Source organism: Primulina huaijiensis, chromosome 8, assembly GCF_012295235.1.
Source record: "Primulina huaijiensis isolate GDHJ02 chromosome 8, ASM1229523v2, whole genome shotgun sequence".
Lineage (NCBI taxonomy): Eukaryota > Viridiplantae > Streptophyta > Magnoliopsida > Lamiales > Gesneriaceae > Primulina > Primulina huaijiensis.
Genome location: NC_133313.1, coordinates 4,412,701 through 4,427,463, shown reverse-complemented (window position 1 = coordinate 4,427,463; position 14,763 = coordinate 4,412,701). Strand labels below are relative to the sequence as shown.

The 14,763-nt window shown below is 33.4% G+C and overlaps 1 protein-coding gene across 2 annotated transcripts; it reads right to left on the bottom strand.

Moving 5' to 3' along the window:
• Positions 1-6,880: 6,880 nt before the first annotated feature.
• LOC140983054 (receptor-like protein 4) lies at positions 6,881-11,217 on the bottom strand. 2 transcript variants are annotated; one of them, XM_073449937.1, is made up of 9 exons: positions 10,913-11,217; positions 9,713-10,792; positions 9,210-9,360; positions 8,687-8,758; positions 8,109-8,177; positions 7,876-7,944; positions 7,689-7,766; positions 7,392-7,597; positions 6,881-7,292 (listed from the first exon to the last, which is right to left on the bottom strand). In XM_073449937.1, the coding sequence occupies exons 1-9, from the start codon at positions 10,983-10,985 to the stop codon at positions 7,186-7,188; spliced, it is 1,905 nt and encodes a 634-aa protein (XP_073306038.1). In that variant the 5' UTR covers positions 10,986-11,217; the 3' UTR covers positions 6,881-7,185. The 2 variants fall into 2 exon arrangements, with proteins under 2 accessions (XP_073306038.1, XP_073306039.1); XM_073449938.1 differs by having other exon boundaries at positions 10,919-11,216.
• Positions 11,218-14,763: the final 3,546 nt, after the last annotated feature.

Below are 14,763 nucleotides of genomic sequence, written 5' to 3'. Positions count from 1 at the left end.
GCTAACTGATCAGGAGTCAAGCTGGTCGACTGATCGGTACAGTTGGTCTATATCAGTTCTAACTTATGTCCTTTTAGTTTGAATGTTCTTGTTCAGCTTTGATTGATTCAGTTTAGCTATATCAGTTCTGCGAATAACATCAGTTCTACTCTTCAGTTATGATATCCGATTTGTTTGTCAATCTCCAATTCATCAGTTTGAGACTTATTAATACTTATGAGAACTTTAATTACTTAAGTTCTACTTGGTCTATTTCTGTTCGATAAGTATCTTTCAGTTTTGAGATCAGTTGCGTTCATTCAGTTTAGTTACTGGTTTACTTCAGGTCTTCTGTTCAGCTGTTGGTCAGTTTGTCAAACTCTAAAACTTATAAATTCCAACATTCTTCTTACTCATCCAAACAAGCTGTAGGGAAAGGGAAAGGGAAAGGGAAAATGGAAGAAGCTAAGCTTTTGCTGCCTCAATTTACCGTTCAAACTCAGATAAAGCTCTTAATGGATGAGGTCAATGAATATGCCAAGAGCACAACCAAATTCTATGATGAATGGTATCAGTTTCGGACAGTCACTCCTGCCAGAAAACTGAAGAATAAAGAAACTCTCAACCTTATGTGCATTAAGAAACTTAGTATGATTTGTAAAGAATTGAAGAAGAATTATGATTCTACTTTCCCAACCGCTCATGATGACATAGCTACTTTCACTTAGTTGGATGTAGATTTGAGCTCTCTTCAAATGCAAGTCAAATTCTGGGAAATGGACCAACAACTGTTCATTCCAGTTGACAATAAGAGCAACAAAACCTCTAGGAAATCCTCAGAATTGGCGACGGACCAACCATCCGCAGCATAAGGATCCTCGACCCCTTCATCCAGCTCGACTCACAAAGCTCATATCTCAGCTGAAGTCCCAATTGAACTCTTATCAGTTGCGCCAATGTCAACTGATAAAGTAATGGAAGCCCCACTGATTAATGATGATCAGGTCATTCAAACCGTGATTGACAGCATCACACTCTCAAGTTAACTGATGAAGATAAAACAACAATCAAAGAAGCAGTCATTAAAGAATCGGCTTCTTTGTGGCTGAATCTCTTCTTTCTCATTTAGTTCCAATATCTTCAATTGCCAAATAATCAACCATTACAGTAGCTCTTTTCACTTCTACATAACGATAAATTGAACCTGCTCAACTGGTTGAATTAGTTGATAATGTTAAACCTAGCAACCAGTTGATATTATTTTATGCACCTAAAGAAAACATACCAACTAAACCACCAGAGATGGAAATTGTAGAAGAAATTCAATTGGATGACATCCTTACGAGTTTCACTAGTATATCTTCTCTTATTTCTCAATTCAAGACTGGATCTTAAAACTACATAAGGATGTCTACCCTTTGTTTACTCAGCTGAAGTCTATGTGAAAGAACTACACATCCACTTCTCAACTATCCAGATCTCATGATACAATTTCACAGAAGATGGATTTTGTTCACACCAACCTATCGTCCAAAATTGATTTAGTTTACACCCATATTTCCTCCAAAATCGACAATATGTCAGCCTAGATGGCTTCAGTTGTGTATATTCTATGACGATATGTAGCTACTCCTGGTGTTGACATAAAGGGTGAAGAAGAAACAGAAAAGTCTATTGAACGGTCTGGAACATTACCTGAGAACAATAACGTAGAACAAGTATATTAGTTTCAGATAATAAATATTTCATTAGCTACTTGGTTAGCAACTTGATTTCAGTTGTTTACATTGGAGTTTTGCATTATTTTGGTTATTAACAAATAATACTATGACAAAACTAACTTAAGTGAAACTGATACAATTAAACAAAATAGACATCGCTCTAAGACTGGATAAATAAGTCTAAAGGATTTCAATTTATCAAACATAAGAATCAGTCTATGACAGAACCCTAAACTAATGTACACATCAAGCAGTCTGAACAAATTGACCACAACAGTGTATGAGACCAGACTGATCGTAACAGTGTACGAACTGTCATAAAAGCGTTGATAAGGACTGAACATCCAACAGACAATTTGGATTGAAAGAATCTATTTTTGAGAGTATAAATAGAGAAGGAGTTGACTTGAGAAAAAAGCAATCATTACCTGATAAGTCTAAGTACTCAAAGTCCTTGATATACCCGAGGAAAACTGAATTAGTTAATCGCATCCTTGAAAAGAATTTTATCTAATCATTTAAGGGTCAATTCATGCTAAGTTAGTATCATTTTGTATTACTTGTGTATAGCTGTTTGTAGACTGTCTATTAATCAATTTAAGATAATAGGAGTTTTAGTTTGATAGTGTTTGAGACCAAACTGATCTGAATTTTGCAAACTACTTGTATCATCAAAAGTCTTCTGGTGCAAACTTTCCTAAAGAAAGAAGGGGTGACATAGGAGCTTCTGTCCTCCGAACATCCACAAACATATATGTCATATTTACACTTCAACTTACCCTTTCCCATTCATTCTGTGATTTGTTCTAATCTGTCAGTGTAGCTTCTTTTCGCACTTATATGTTAGCAAACTCATATAGACACTCGAGAATAGTCATTTTAGTTGTCAATCCATCTAAACAAATCGAAGAAATTTTCTTATTGTGTTTTAATCGTTTATTCAACCCCCTAAACGCGTAACCGATCCTATAATTTGACACTGATTAAATTAAAAACTGTGTTATAAATTTCGTCACTAATTGAGTGTTTTTTTAGAATTTGGCAAATGAGATTGCCGAATCCTCCATTTCATTTCATCTCTCCTTTGTTTATAAATTCATTATTTTTCGTTTTTCTAAATAAAATAAACTTTAGGAAAAATTGCAATTTTAATATTTTAAGTTTTCTGTTTTGGGTTTTAATCCTATAACTTATCAAAGTTTAGTTTTAATACAATAATTTGAATTTTTTTTCTTTTTTTATGCTCGAAACTACTAAATCCATCGAATATGATTTTTTTGACACTGCTTCTTTTCTGCGTGGCACATGTGGTGAGAATTAAATTCATATTATTCAAATTTAAATTCTAACAAAAAATAAAGGAAAAAATAGAGCAAAATGACTAACAATACTTTTAAATTGGAGGAAAAAAATTTGTCGTTTCCATTTGTTTTTGTTTATGTATATTTCAATGTGTATAATACAATTTTTATTTTTGTCACGTGAGTAATATATGAGATTATCGATGTCAAATAAGTAATATTTCGTAGATTTAATGGTTTCGGACAAAAAAGACCAAAACTTTAAAATATGTATTTATTATTTGAAAACCAAACTTTGATATGTTATAGGACTAAAACCCAAAACAGAATAACTTACATGACTAAAATTATAATTTTTCTTAAAATTTAGGGTATACGTTTTCTTTTAGATGGAGAGAGGTTTGGTCTCAAACTATACTTGATAACACATTATAGAATATTCAAAGGTGACAATAAGTTCACATTTGAATAGAATACCGAGATTATATAGTTCTAAAATTCAAAAAAGATGTAATGAAATATAATAATTCAATTATTAAACCACGACATTAACACTTTAAAAATTGGAAGGTTTTAAAAAACAAATTGAAAATCTGAAATTTTACTCTCTTCTAAAGCAGCCTTAAAAGAGAAATAAAGTTACCTTTTTTCTTACTTGTAAATGTTAATTATTACAACTTCAATTTAATAAGAAACTCTTCTACGTACAATTATTATTAATAGTGTCTTTATGTGTTAATATATTATTATGTCGATGTAATTAATTTTCAACTCCTAACTAATTAAGCAGGCGTTTAGGTTTTTGTTGGGCTGTTGTATATTATTTAATTTGAACAACTTGAGGTCTAATATTATTACCAGTGGTTCTATTATGAGACGATCTCACGAATCTTTATATGTGAGACGGGTCAACCCCACTGATATTCACAATAAAAAGTAATACTCTTAGCATAAAAAGTAATACTTTTTCATGGATGACCCAAATAAGAGATTCGTCTCACAAAATACGACTCGTGAGACCGTCTCACACAAGTTTTTACCTATTATTATAAAATTATCACGTTTTGAAACATAAAATGTAGCATACGATTTCATCCCGTTTTTGTTGGGATGTTGTATATTATTTAATTTGAACAACTTGAGGTCTAATATTATTATATATATCAGCCGTGAAATTTGGAAGTTAAATAAAATATTAACATCAACGTTGGGATCAATAATCATACTTGCTCTATATTAATTTTTATTCTTATCAGTTATATTTTTTAACACAACAATTTCTGGTTCAGTATCACGATTTTATTATTATACCTACTCACTTTTCACGTATATATAGTAAAGTCTCAGAAATTTGGATTAAATACTTGTAAATTTTTGGGGTTTCGCTACCCAAATTTGTGGAGTCCAAAGTCAAAGCCAATGGAAATGTGACTTTATTTTATGTATTATTTTTTATTAGTAATAAATATTAATCATAAGTAGATGTTGATTTTTTAGCTAGGTTTGGACTATGGATAATATACTGTACCGTATCGAAAATTTTATACCATATAACTAGCATAACGATTATATCGAAATTGTATGGTATACCGATATTTCGGTACGGTATCGATATATACCGTTTTATACCGAAAAAAACCTTACATTTTAATATTTTTATAAATTTATTGTTTTAAATATTATATATTTTAAAATTTTTGTATATTTTTTTCGATATTTCGGTATATAACGAAATTTGCATACCGTTACCGTACCGAAATATTTGGTATTGTTACAGTACCTTACCGAAATCTTCGGTATACCGAAAATTCGGTAAATTCGACATTTTTCGGTACGGTAATCTCGGTATACCGAAAATTCGGTATTTTTTCTCACCTCTAGTTTGGACTAAGCTAGCACCACGATCAAATTTAAATTTACAAATATTAAATTTCACATTTGTAGAATAAATGAAAAAATGTATTTTATAAATATTTTTTGCATCTGTCTATGTTACGTCCCTTGATAAATTGTCTATTTTAATAATGCATGGTTGTGATTTATTTATATCTTGTACGAGGACAAAATTGAATGAAAGACATTTGAATATTTGAAAACTAATTAAATTAAATACATTAAGAAATGAATCAATTACTTGACATATGTAAAATATCTAACGAGACATAAGTAGAAATAGTTGTTTTTCCAAAATAAATAAATTAAATTTTTAAAAAGTTTTGTTATTTTTATAAAAGATTAATATATTTTAAAATTTCACCACATTTTTTTGGGTATTATATTTGATCCTCAAGATTTTCGACTATCCCTCTAATTGCTTGGCATAATAGTTCATGGGAGCATTAATTTTCATTTTACTTTTTTTTTTTTTTGGTAGGTACCTGCATTAGATATTCAATATCATATACTAGTCAAGAAAAATTAGGAAATTGAAGGTCAGAAAAGTATTGAAATTAAAGAGACAACCATACGAATGCATGCATGTCTAGCCACACGAGATGATGACATGTGATATATCATTACTGACGGCCCGATTAAGATCCTCAAACCCAAAACAGTCATAGCCATCTTGAAAGGTGTACCACAACATGTGATATATCATTACGGACGGCTCGGATGTTTCATTCAATGAGAGTGATGGAGAACAAGTCTAATGTCTAATGGCAAAATGTTGAGCCGAAAGCTACAAACATGGGTTGGGAATCGATTCCGTGCTATTCCACGGCTTATTGAGGATAAGAGAAAAGTACTCAACAAACTAAAAAATAGCACAATGTGGCAGCAAGAATTAGGTAGAAAGGCTCAGCTCTAAAGAAGAAATTTACTGGCTCTAGCGTAGCAGAGCGAACTGGCTCCGATTCGTGGATCGAAATTCAAGATTTTTCATACCAAGGCATCAATGAGAAAGACAACAAATTATATACATGGTTTAATCTCGAACCATGGTGATTTATGCAAGGAATCGATAGGTATGAATGAAATTGTTTTTGAATACTTTAACACTTTGTTCAAATCAAATTGTGATTCTCTTGAGGATATTTGGTTGGTCACTGATTGGATTAAGCCTTCGGTTACGGATAATATGAATCAATGGAACATGAGCCTCGTTAAGAACAAATTTCCAGCCTTTGTTGCTTCGGAGATCATCACTATCCCCCTGCCGCCGAACGATAAAGAGGACTCAAGGTTCTGGCGCCATGACAAGAAAGGGAAATATTCGGTGTGTGAGTGGTACAGGTTGGGAATTGGGTTGCATACACCTCCTGAAAATCAATCGGAAGGTACGATGAAGTAATGGTAGAAATTTATATGGTCTCTCTCTTTGCCGCCAAAGGTACGAATTTTTGGTGGAAAATATATCACGATGCTATTGCTACTTGTTGGAATTTATTATCAACTTTTATAATGAGGTATTATAGATTTTTTTTTTGTATAAAACATGATATTATATATTAAATATATACACAATAAAAATAAATAAACAGTAAAGTAAATATTCTTACTTTTAAATATTGTTTTCTTTTTATTGTGTTTCGGAGCTTGAAAAAATATAAAGAACCTTCGTATATCGTGCAAATAACGTGTTAAAAGTAAAAATTTACGATAAAAATTAAAAATTTACAGTAAAAATAAAAATATCAAACTCACAAAATATATTAAACTACATACTTTATAAAATTTTCTACATTCAATTGTGTTTTTCTTCATAAATTGATATGCCTATTTATAAAATTTCTTTGAAAATAATCCAAAAATAAATACATCATTATATAAATCATCACATAATAATTTTTAATATTTATAACTCTTATTTTCAAGATTCAATAATTTCAACTCTTATTTTTCAACAGTTAAGATATTAAAAAAAACAAAAACAAAAAATACAAAAAAGGAAGGAGAATAGAAAGAACCAATATAATTTATTCGTTACACTCACTCAATAGCGAAAACCTTGTTACGATGCAATGTGAACTAACTTCCCTATCAACCAAGAAACACTACTACCTGTAATCAGTAGTTTCTAACACAAGCTGATGTGTCTTGAAATGCATCTTTTCAAACAGGTGACCTCAATCTTTTCGAACTTGAAATATGTATTCGTTCGATCAAGATCATCTACACTCAACTATGTACATCAGCTTCGAGCGTCAAAACTTTGTTATGTGCCATAGAAAGACGTATATGAGTCAGTTTTCATCATAGGTTGGTATGAATCCTTTGGCATGTTGGCTTTCCATTTCAAGAGTCATCAAGGATTTTTGTCGCTGATATCTGTTTCTTTTTGCAGCAAGAGCTATGAAAAGAATTTCAAGAATCAGCAAAGTTTGTAGCTGGAAGAATAGGAATTTTGGTATAAAAAAAACCCAAAAAAATAGTTTATTCGGGAACTTACACATTAGTTCATGAGGTAACCCAAAGTCATACTTGTTTCTCCGCCTACTGATGCAGCAGTATATACCAAGAACCAATGTCGAAAAAATCACCACACATGACAGGGCTATACCAACTTTTGCACCAGTAGACAAGCCATTTTTCCCCCAAATTAGCGAACAACTAGGTAGAGAGGGTACACCGCATAATTCTTTGTTACCATAAAGGCTGTAAAATAAGATTATATGGTTTACTAAATAAACTTGAGAATAATAGTGAACGTGCAAGTTTAATAGGAATAAGAAATATGGGAACATACTCTATAGTTCCACCATGGAGCCCAATCGAGTAAAGTGCTTCCGGCACCTGTCCTTCCAACAAGTTATCATTCAAGAACCTGAGCACAAACAGAATGCATATTAAGACAGACGAGGAACTAAATGTGTGTTCTCGTGTGTGTTGTGCATTTATGCGAGTCCTTTGATAAGGAGAAGCTCCCAACTTACACAAGCTGCAAGCTGGCTGAAGTTAGAATATCAGGTATGTAGCCAGTCAACTTGTTATTCGATAAATCCCTGCAACAAAGTCGTTAATAAATATAAATTATGAAATCAGACCTTGTTCTCCATATTTGTTTCAACAAATAAATTTAATTTGGGGACAAAAATATCTTAGTAAGATAAATGATTTCAAACAGCATTGATAAGCTGATGTATTTAAATGAAAATTAAATTCTTACAGCTTCACAAGAGACTTTTGACCCAATCCTGAGGGTATACTACCTCCCAAAGAATTGGAACTCAAATTCCTGCACATAAAAATATTTTTCCAGATATTGATTATGTAGAACGGCAACGAATTATGGTAAATGACCAAATATGAACAGAAAATAAAAGTGCTGCAGTATGGATTGGTCGAGTATTATTTAGAAGATTTCTTGATCAGAAAGAGCAGCAATCATCAAACAACACAAATTGGTAAAGTGAATACTCGATAGGTTAAAGTGAAGGTTCAGAGAGTTTCATGGAAGAATTAGACAATAGCTCCATTTTTTTACTGTCCCTATGTCAATGTTGAGACATCTGCTTTGGTCTCATGATTCAAACTTATCAAAATTCAAAAGTAAGAGATAGAATATCAAAAATTTCTCATAGCCCATCAAAAGTCAACTACTGTCAATACATGCAGAAAACAGCTTTCATATGCAGATAATTAGCAGAATAACTAATTTAAAGAATCTCGATTAGTTACTACTTTCTATCCGAGCAGCAATGCACAATGAAACAACGATCAAAGAATTTCATGATTGATACTTACAGGCTTACCAAGTTTGTCAAAAGACTGATTTGTTCGCTAATATACCCCTTCAAGCCTTGGCTTCCAAGATCTCTGTGAAAGAGATAAAATAAAACATTCGAAATAATTATCTACTCCCCGGGAGTATGGTGACTAACGTGCAATCAACTTGCAATGTCTCTTTCATGATACGGAAATTTCAAAAGACCCACAAAATGACTTAATTGGCAATCATGAACTTTGTAAGATGACATGCAAAGCTTTAACCAGATGCCTTAGTTCGATGACCGTGTTACGAATGAAATGGTCCTTGGAAAGCTGTTTCCTATTATAATACCTGGTAGCATACACAAATCAAAATCTATTTTCAGAAATAAAATTCCAGCTACCAGTTCCAACTCAGAGACTTGAACTAAGTTAATCAAGATTATGCAAAAGAAAAGTACTAGCTTACAAACTACACCACAGCTTTCTACACATATTCTTTCTTTGTTGTTCTAAATTCTAATACAATAAAGACTTCAAAAAGTGGAGGAGCACTTACATTTGGGAGACAACAAGGGCAGATTCATCTTTCGTGGGATGACAGGTAACACCCTCCCAAGCATCCCAAGTGGTAGGGGCACAAGGGTCTCCATTCCACCCCATTCTGTCTGGGATACGAAACGATTCCTTCAGTGCTCTCATCGCAATAACTGCAAATGTTTTGGCACAAACTATTACAAAGATTTGTTCATACGTTGTGTTCTGAATGCTAAATAGAGTTACAAATTACTCACAACATGTCTTAATTACCAAAGATAGCCGGTTCAGCACAAAAAATGAATTCCTATATGATAAGAATACGAGATTACCTACTTTCGACTTAACAGTTCTAGAATTAACTTCTTCTAAATTTTACAAAATCCCATTAGCTTCAACAATCCAACATTCCAACTGAATAGCAGAAACAAAATTTTAATCTTTTCCTTTTTCTCATCCAAACACAATGCATAGAAATATAATCAGATTCCCGAAAAGCATCAAACAAGTATATGATACACATACCCTGATCAGCAACTGTTTTGAGATCAAGAGGCACAATCGCATAATTCTCGAGCCCGCAAATGATCGGTGCCCCGATCACCGACTCCAACCTCACACTCAAAGTAGTACTACTCAAATTCTTGACTACATAACTCCAATCGTATGCAGCGAATCCCCCCACTTTCTCATACACATCCACTCTACTTGTATTTTCTCCATTCACTACCACATCAAACACCCTCTGACCAGCTTTATTCACACTCAAATCTATTTCAGCAAAATGGAACCATAATAAGTAGTCGAGCTTCGCATCAACAGGCAATTCATACTCCAACACGCCACCGCCGTTTCCTAAAACAGTTATCGCGGTCTGGTAAAGCTTTTCCGGGAAATAATTTGGGCTTTTTTCGACATTAATTACGTTTTGAACTGCGGAAATTGCTTTGATTGTTGCTCCATTAGTAATGGTTACGGATGGTTGCCGGAATTCTGTATCAGACTGCCATGACCGGCCGAAGGAATCTGTGTCATTGCTGAATCCGGGTCCCCATTGATCCGACCCAGACGAAAACCTGCCGTAGTTAACCAGAATATAATTGCTTGAATTTCTTGCGTAATCGAAAGGGTACGCGTTGGTGTCAATTTGGGTCAATTCCAAAGACCCAACAACAGGAGAATCAGTAGCAATACTATAAAAGCAAAGATCAACATTCGGATCATCGAGAGAAAAAAACATATCTGAATAAGCTCCGGAGCGAGAAACCGATTCCGGCCATGGAGAACGCCACGAGAAGACTAGAGTACCCTCAACAGAGACGTCAAAAGACGGCGAGTGAGACTTCCCGTCGAAGTTATCGTACACAGTGAACATACGGAGAAAGTATCGGCCGGAGCCGGCGGACATGGGAATGATGTAGCAGTTCTTCTTACCAGAAGACATGGGAAAGTAGCGGAGAGTCTTCTCTTGCAGGTGGAGGAAGTGTAGCGGCTCCGACACGACCGAGGCGGCGCCGCCGGAGTAGAAGCGGTCGGAAACCCACGTCGTGTGGAAAGCATCTGTGGAATTCACGAGGCCGCCGCAGTCAATGTGTAGACTGTAGTCTGCGAAAAAGGGGCAAAGCAGTGAGAGTTAGCTGATCCGTTTTCAAGTCAATTAATTGAAGCCAAAAAAAAAGGGAAGGTACAGCTAGATACAGATAACGTATGTATAGGTTGGTGTACACTCACTGAAGGGAGAGGATAGAGAAAGACAAGGAAAGAGAGAGAGGAGGAGGAGGAGAGGGAGAAGGGACATTGTAGGTCTTCGCGGAGCTGTTCGTTTAACGTTTCTTGTCTGGACATTACATGAACGAGCAAAGAAAGAGTCTTGTTTTGTACAGTGGAAAATGTAGGAAACAGAATGAATAAGACAGATAACGATTGGGAATCCTGTAAATTATATATATATATATATATATTTATGGGATTAAAAATGGGTTTCTGCTTCAGTCTCCATGGATGATGGATTTAAGGTTCAAAGGAGATTTGTCGAAGGGAGGGTTGCTTTTNTCCGTGCTTCGTAAGCACAGACGCTGGTCCACGTAAGCCACAGAATATTTTAGCGACGTAATATATAAAAAAACCGTCGCTACTTAACGACAGTTTAATAAACAGTCGTTAAAATTGAATCAACCGTCGCTAAAATACACCGTCGCTACTTTTAGCGACGGTTTAAAACAGTCGATGTAATCGACCTACCTCTTCACACGCTACGCATAATTATATCAACAGTGTGCACATGTACGCCGCGGATAATCTTGAACTTTCAACGTCTTGCAACTTTGCAGCGTGCAATATACGCTGCGAAAAACCATTTTTGTTGTAGTGAAGACAGAGAAAAAAACAAACAAGAAATTCATTAAGACTGTGATATCTCAATTGAATGTTGTTCATTTTCCTCAACATCATTATATGGTCGAATGTCATGTACAAGATGCTGTGGACCAACATTAAGCAAATTTGTAAAACTGTGTATGATCGACCAAGACGGAGTCTTAAAATCCTGCTGACCAAACAAACCAAAGTCAGTCATCCCTGAATCACTGAAAAAACTAGGTTGAATAGTAGTGGTTCCTGAAAAAACTTATTTTTTGATGAACTTATTGTCTGTTTTTTTTCTCTATCTTCACTACAACAAAAATGGCTTTTCGCAAGGCGCAAATTCTCTTTCTGCAGCGTATATTGCACGCTGCAAAGTTGGAAGCCGTTGAAAGTTCAAGATTATCCGCGTCGTATATGCGCATGCTGTTGATACAATTATGCGTGGCATGTGAAGAGGTAGGTATTTCGGCATAAACCGTCGCTGATTCCTTACAGAAAACCGTCGCTAAAATTAACGATTGTTTAAGAAACCGTCGCTAATTAGCAACGGTTTTTATATATATTCCGTCGCTAAAATATTCCGTCGCTTTCGTGGACCAGCGTCCGTGCTTACGAAGCGCGAACGCTGCTCTACGTGAGCAGCGTCCGCGTTCCGTAAGCGCGGATTGCAGTAGTTTTGAAAATGTTTTTTAACATTATTTTTGAAATTTTTTTTAAAATTAAATTATTTTTAAAAAAACCCTATATCAACGGGTTATTCAAATTATTGTTCGAATATTAATGTTCAATAACGAAGGTTCGAAAAATCCGAAAATCTCAAAATGAATATATGTAATATATAATTATATTATATTAATAAAATATTAAGGCTGGCGAACTATCGAACAAAATATTTTTTACTCGAGTTCAGCTCAGAAAAAAGTTCGAGTATGTTCGAGTTCAGCTCGAATTCAACAACTTCAAATACAAATCAAATATTTATCGAATCAGCTCGAAAATCTCACGAATCTACTCGATTTGTTTACCGTGCGCGGGGCGAGATATTTTCCTATCTAATATAATAATCTAACTAAAATATCTACATGAACAAGATTTGAACTCTAAATCAAATAGATTTTGGACTCCATCCTTACCACAAAGTCAATTCAAAAGAACTCACATTCAAATAGTTCGAATTAATTTGGTTGTTGAGATTTCAATTTAAAAACCAAATTCATTTGCATTAATATGAAACAATAAAGTTCACTCTATGATGCGTTGATCATTAAATCCAGTATATTTGTATTTGGCTTCCACAGTTTTTGTTCTGCTCTTCTGAAATGAACGGCATAAATTACGGTAGGTAGCACTAAAGTGTGCGTCTCCTTTTGTATAATTATTTTAAAAAATTAGTATTTTATAAGTGAAAAAATTTAAAATATATGTTTTTGACAAGATTTTTGTAAAAAAAATTATGAAAATGCTTTTTAAAATATTGTTCTAAAAATTACAATTTTTAAATAATAATTAAGGTTAGGAAATTGTCAATCCATTCCATCTATTTTATGTAGGAGGATGAGATTTTCTCATATATATGCATAAATCTTACAAAGAAATTCATATAGGTAGAAGTCATATTTTAGATTATTTGAACAAATAGTTATACAATATGAGTCAAATTCTACTCGAATAATATAATAAATAAAATATTGAGCGGTAACCGCAAGAGCAAATGCTAGTGGGAAATGGTCGATTTAAGTCCAAATTCGAGGTGGCGGGCGGCTGAATTTAAGTGGAAGTGTAGCAGCACCTTTCACGTCATCGCTTGTGAAAACGTCCCAGCTCCCAACCTCCTAATTAAGCTGGGCATAAAATCAGTTCAAAGTCAAAATTTACTTTTTCTTTTCAAAGAGAAATAGTTGCTTATATATATATATGCCATAAAAAATAACTCATTTTTTCATCTAAAATTTATTTGTCATGCACATGCAGACACAGCCAATGAGGGCTAGTAGGGACCATTTTTGTTATTAAAAAAAAAAGATTGTTGGGTCGGGTTGAGAAATAATACTATTCAAAAATTTCTCAACTCGAACCCGAGTCAATTCGAAAACGCTCAACCCAAACTCGAATCAACTCGATCAACCCGTTCAACCCGATTTCGATTTTATTTTTATTTTTTTTAAAGAAAATTAAATAAAATTCAAAAAAAAATAATATTTTAATTTAAACACATAATAACAATATCTCCCTCATATATATCATTTAAATTTGAAAGTCTAATTGTAGAAAAATAAAATATATTTACTAAATCAAATAAACAATTGTTTATAAAAATAAAAAAATGTTCAAAATAAATATTAAATTATGAAAATTTATGATATAAATACACACTAAATATTTTTTCAAACATACAATATATAAAAATGTGGACAATATTTATTAATTTTATTTTTTAAAAAAAATTAAAATTTTCGGGTTAACTCGAACCTAATCCAACCCGATCATTTTTTTCAGGCCAGCTATCGGGTCCAACCCGATCTGACCCGAACCCGAAAAACCCAAACCCAAACTTGATTTTTTTCGGATTGAATCGTATCGGGTTGATGAGTCGTGTCTGATTTTGACACCCCTATTAAATGTCTAGTAGGATCCATGGAATCTTCCCCTCAAACCAGTCATGATATTATTAGGCCATAAATTCGAGTGGATTGCTTAAACCATTATTTCATATGGAGTCGTGAATTTGGGATTTGCCCCTTCTTTGAGAAAAAGCTCAATTAAACTATAAATACTATATACTATACGTTGAATGAGAGAGTATCTCAAATATATATAGCCACTTCAATTCACGATTATATATATGTGTGTACGTGTGCAGTGGCGGAGTCAGGAATTTGGTGCTACCCGGGCTAGAATTTTAATCTCTAACATCTTTTAATATTTTAAATTGATCTACCCGGGCTAATATCNGTGCCACCTCGAGTATAATAAAAAATAAATAAATAAAAAACTATCTTGATGGATGATCAAGAACTCTCTAATCTTTTTCTTTTTTTTTTCTCTTTTGAATTTCGATTCATAATTTATCTCAAATTTGAGAAATTTGTGTTAAATGAATTATGTCATTAAGTAGCACTCTTTGATTTCATATCCAAATTCTAATTGGAATAATTTAATGGTTTTACATATCTTGAAATCAACTTTTATATATATATATATATATATATATA

What these genes read in the sequence shown, in the direction of transcription:
- LOC140983054 (XM_073449937.1), bottom strand. Translation starts at nt 10,985, where the DNA reads ATGTCCCTTCTCCCTCTCCTCCTCCTCCTCTCTCTCTTTCCTTGTCTT. An exon ending in CAAAAGTCTCTTGTGAAGCT is followed by an intron (nt 7,945 to 8,108) that starts GTAAGAATTTAA and finishes ACTTTGTTGCAG; the next exon opens with GGATTTATCGAATAACAAGT. An exon ending in CTCCATGGTGGAACTATAGA is followed by an intron (nt 7,598 to 7,688) that starts GTATGTTCCCAT and finishes CTTATTTTACAG; the next exon opens with CCTTTATGGTAACAAAGAAT.